Source organism: Sinocyclocheilus grahami, unplaced genomic scaffold, assembly GCF_001515645.1.
Source record: "Sinocyclocheilus grahami isolate Dianchi unplaced genomic scaffold, SAMN03320097.WGS_v1.1 scaffold243.1, whole genome shotgun sequence".
NCBI lineage: Eukaryota > Metazoa > Chordata > Actinopteri > Cypriniformes > Cyprinidae > Sinocyclocheilus > Sinocyclocheilus grahami.
Genome location: NW_015505422.1, coordinates 170,603 through 175,723, shown reverse-complemented (window position 1 = coordinate 175,723; position 5,121 = coordinate 170,603). Strand labels below are relative to the sequence as shown.

The 5,121-nt window shown below is 33.8% G+C and overlaps 1 protein-coding gene across 1 annotated transcript in view; it reads left to right on the top strand.

The window, feature by feature from the left end:
- The first annotated feature begins 935 nt into the window (after positions 1 to 935).
- med24 (mediator complex subunit 24) overlaps positions 936 to 5,121 on the top strand; it is a 22,523-nt gene continuing 18,337 nt past the window's right edge. Inside the window, exons 1-2 of the mRNA XM_016289283.1 lie at positions 936 to 1,057; positions 1,257 to 1,405. Of these exons, the coding sequence (XP_016144769.1) occupies positions 1,276 to 1,405 (130 nt within the window). The 5' untranslated portion in view covers positions 936 to 1,057; positions 1,257 to 1,275. The remainder of the gene's footprint in view (positions 1,058 to 1,256; positions 1,406 to 5,121) is intronic.

Here is a 5,121-nt window from a genome sequence, read left to right as displayed (position 1 = left end):
CATTACAGATTAGGTGAGTGTTCTGAGATGAAGCCTATGGCACAAGGATGACATATAACAATGTGTGGAGTGTTGTGGGACTGTAGGGGAAAAAATCAATGTCCTGAATGTGATTTTACAGCTTTGGGCAGAACCTGGATGAGCAACAGGAACTTCTGGGATGCTGCTTCTGAATCTACGGGCTGACATAGTCCGAACGAATGAGCCAGAATGAATCAGAAACATTTAGGTGACCAGTGTACCTAAAAATGATAATTTGTCCATCATCGATCTCCCGTACCTGAGACATTTCACATTGGACATCAAGACGGCAATATCAAAATTCTTCTGAGCCGATTCAGTTGAGCTGGTTCACAAAGTGAACTGGGGCCGGTTGCTAAAACTGCTTAGAGTAGTCTTAAAGTTAGCCATCTAATTTTTTTTTTCTTCTGGACTGGTCATAACTGTTTAAGGTTAGTTACAAAAATTTAGATTTGCCCGATTTTAATCAGAAAAGTGAGACTGGTTATCTATGGGCTCAATTCTTGGACAAGTTCTTAAGATACAGTCTTAACTGGCCCCAGAATTATGCATTTTTGAATTTGAATGACATCATTATATTTACAAAATTGCACTGCACTTGGAAACCTTTATTTTTAAGAGTGTGAGGATGGTACAGTGATTTAATGCTATTTGATTTATACCCTGATACTCAATTATAATTACCACATACACCTATTATATGTATTTATTTTCAAAGAAAACCATGGTATCACAATGACGTCGTGTACAGATATAGTATTGCTTGTGATATATTACATACTTGACGGTTAGTGAAAACTCCTACATTTACACTTCCAGCATTTCTTTCGAAATTAAAGTTCAACACAATCTCCCGTCCAATCAAGAGACGCTACATCAGACCACCCAATCGGATTGATCTTTACTGCAGCAAACACGCACTCTCGTGCAATCAGAAGACGCGTTCTTATAAACCAACATGGCGGCGTTGGGGTGAAGGGAATTGTAAACGAACAAAAACCTGATTCATTTACTGCATAAACTTGACTATTTTGTGGTAAGCGGGATTTTAATAATAAGAAATAAGAAATTGGCATTTTATCACATTTTTACACGTTATCTATATACTGTTTACTATAAGTATGTGTTGTATTTATGAGATGAGATTGGAGATCATGAGCATCATGAGCTGATATACACTGGGATGTGACTTTAAAATCAATTTATGCTGTTGATTAATTGATGTTTTGGTTTAGAGTTTAAAAAACAGACAGAATGAAGGTGGTGAATCTGAAGCAGGCTATCCTGCAGGCGTGGAAGGAGCGCTGGAGTGATTATCAATGGGCCATTAACATCAAGAAGAACTGTCCTAAAGGAGCCACATGGGACTACCTCAATCTCGCAGGTCATATCTAAATGTTGCACCTCATATTCAGTAGACAAATTGCTGTATCATATTATACACAGCCCAGTTTTAGCCATTTGGGAGTCATTGATTTTGAGGACACATGCACATGACAATGTTATAAGCTGTGGTGTATTTCATTTGATTAAACATACAAGAAAAACAGTGATATTGTGAAATATTACCACCAAATTAAAATAATGGTTTCTGTTTTTGAAGTGTAGTTTATTCCTGTGATGGCAAAGCAGCTATTACTCCAGATTTTTTCAAAAACTCCACTTACGTACGTTTATATATATATATATATATATCCTCCTGAGAACCAGAAATAAAAAGCTTTGTGATTTTAGTGTTTGTTCATGTCATTTCATTGTTTAGAGCAGTGTTTCCCAACCGGGGTGCCGTCTGTCGAGAGCAGGGGTGCCGTGTAAAACAAATCCTTTTTTAATATTTTTAAATTGCTAAACTGTTCAAAAAAGCATCTATTATAAAATATTTCATTTCTGATGTCGCCAATAATTAGAGATGCACCGAAAGTTCAGCTGCCGAAAATTAGTTCACCGCTCAGGATTCACTTTCACGTGGTGTGAAGCTCTGCGTATTATCCCGCTCTATGTGTGCGCTCCGCTCAGTCGCTCCACTCGTATACCGTTCATGCTCATCGGAACAGCAAAGTCCACTCAAAAATCGAGCTGACAGGAAACATCGATGTAGTACAGTATTGTTTCTGTCTGCAATAACCCTACTGTGTTGTAACATGGTGCGGTAAATGGGCGACTCTGGTAACGCTGCCCTCTTATTCATTGATCCGCTAACCGCTATGTTATGCTCATGTGTCCTCTGATAATAATAGCTTTCTAGGACTAAACATTATTTGGATAATTGTTAAAACATTTTATTTTATTTTTTTTAAAATATCTTAACCCTACTGTTAGAACTACCTGAAAAACTAAAAAGCAATTTATTTCATTCGAAGGCCTGTCGTTATTTTTTATTTGTGCTATCATTATTAATTTCTTTATTTGTTCTTATTTTATTACTGACTGCTTACTTGTCATTTTTTATTCAATTCAAAGTTTGAAATCAAGCTATCTCGTGCTGCTGCACCAAAATGACCCCACTGTAAAATTAAAAAAACACTGAATGAGCAAAAATGTGGGAGATAGCTAGTTGTAATGGTAATTATATAATGTTTACATATGTATAAAAGCCTACATTAAAATCTGTCATATAAATTGGTCTCTTCATTAGAAATTAGCCTACTGATTGCCACCATTGATGGACAAATTTTTTTAATAATATTAAAAATATCTGTATGACATTATATTCTGCAGTTCTTCCCTGTTGTACCGAATATCTATACTTTTCAAATTATCATATCGGAAGTTAGAAATTCAAATATTGTGACAAAATTAATTTTGTAGGGTGCCACAAGTTTGTTAAAATTTCCAAAGGGTGCCGCGACTAAAAAAAGGTTGGGAAACACTGGTTTAGAGCATAAGGGGAAAAAAAGGTAAAATACATTTTTTTTTTAATTCTATTTTATTGATATGTTATGCTATGTCCTCTGTAGAGGACACCAGGACTCAGTTTTTCTAAAAATAAAATGACAAGAGTAGACATGAAAAGGCAAAAACAATGGGAATTTTTTTTAAATCTCCAATCAATTTTTAGGTTTCAGGATTTTTTTATACCTAACTTTGTTTAAGGATGGTTCTCAACTATGTTATAAAATATATAACAAAATGATTTGATATACCATTTTGCTTTATGAAATATGTGTGTAAAAATTCCATAAACTGGTTTCCCCATTAAGCACAATGTTATCTATACACTGTATCTAATTTGCATATTAAAGTGCTGTTGGGACAGCATGTTGAAAAAAGAAGTGTAATAATGGGAGTAGTAATTGGCCAGATTTTCATAATAATATCTAATGTTTCATAAGAATATTGCTATATAATTTGTTTTCCTTTTCAGTTCTTTTGTCTCCCAAAATGTATAATAAACATGCTTTTAGTCCTGGTGTCCTCTACAGTGGACATGTATGAAATCATGTCCTGTTTCATAACAGGAAGTCATATTTTGATTTGAAACCCCATAACATTTTCCTGAGATGTTGATGACAAACAATTTGAAAATTAATCAGATTTAAATTGTAATTACAAAATATTATCATATTTCCATAAGGATGTGCAATTTAATCATTAAATTAATGTCAGCCATTTTTAAAAACCAAGGAGAGGGAGTGGCCACGGTGAAACATCCAATCATTTGGTATCTCTGGAAAGCCCTGAATGTGCTCTGTACAGGACATCCAGACTTACAACTGTGTCATGTGAGGTCTCAGAGAAATCCACTAAAATATAATGTCCACTACAGAGGCAAAAACTCCATAGCTGGGTCTCAGGAGGATATATATATATACATACACTGCCATTCAAAAGTTTGGGATCAGTAAGATGTTTAATGTTTTTTAATGGAGTCTCTTGTGCTCATCGAGGCTGTATTTATTTAATCAAAAATATAAGAAAAACTGTAATATTGTGAGATATTATTTCAATTTCTAATATTGGTTTTCTGTTTTAATATACTTTAAAATATAATTAATTTCTGTGATCAAAGCTGAATCTTCAGCATCATTACTCCAGTCTTCAGTGTCACATGAATGTTATCTGAGCTCACAAGCATGACTGTTTAAAGGAAACATCAGCCAGGAGCTCATCTTCATGGGAACTAAAGTATTGTGTACTGCTACAAGAGCATGTTTTGTTCAGACAAAATCTCTGAAAATTGTTTCAAGACTGATGCAATATACAAAACCCATTTAAAAGATAATCAAATGCACAAGGCCCTCCTAACGCTACTTGTTTTGAGTTTACAAGAAGTCTAGCCTAAATACAAGCCACAAATCTGCTGGGCTCTACTGCTAGAGCACACATACAGTTGTGGTCAGAATTATTGGCACCCTTGGTAAATATGATCAAAGAAGGTTGTGAAAATAAATCTGCATTGTTAATAATTTTGATCTTTTATTTTAAAAATTCACATAAATCTAACCTTTCATTGGAGAATAAGAATTTAAAATGGCGGGAAATGTCATTATGACATAAATGTTTTTCTCTAATACACGTTGGACACAATTAACGGCACGCTTTTATTCAATGCTTTTTGAAACCTCCATTTGGCATAATAACAGCTCTGAGTTTTCTCCTATAATGCCTGATGAGGTTAGAGAGCACCTGACAAGAAAAAGTTTGGGATCAGTAAGATGTTTAATGTTTTTTAATGGAGTCTCTTGTGCTCATCGAGGCTGTATTTATTTAATCAAAAATATAAGAAAAACTGTAATATTGTGAGATATTATTTCAATTTCTAATATTGGTTTTCTGTTTTAATATACTTTAAAATATAATTAATTTCTGTGATCAAAGCTGAATCTTCAGCATCATTACTCCAGTCTTCAGTGTCACATGATCCTTCAGAAATCATTCTAATATGCTGATTTATTATCAGTGCTGGAAACAGTTGTGCTGCTTCATGTTTTTTTTTTTTGTTTTTTTGGAAACTGGAAACTTTTTTCTGGATTCTTTTATGAATAAAAAGTTAAAAAAGAACAGCATTTATTTAAAATTTAAAATCTTTTCTAACAATATGAGTCTTTACTATCCCTTTTTATCCATTTAACACATCCTTGCTGAATAAAAGCATTCATT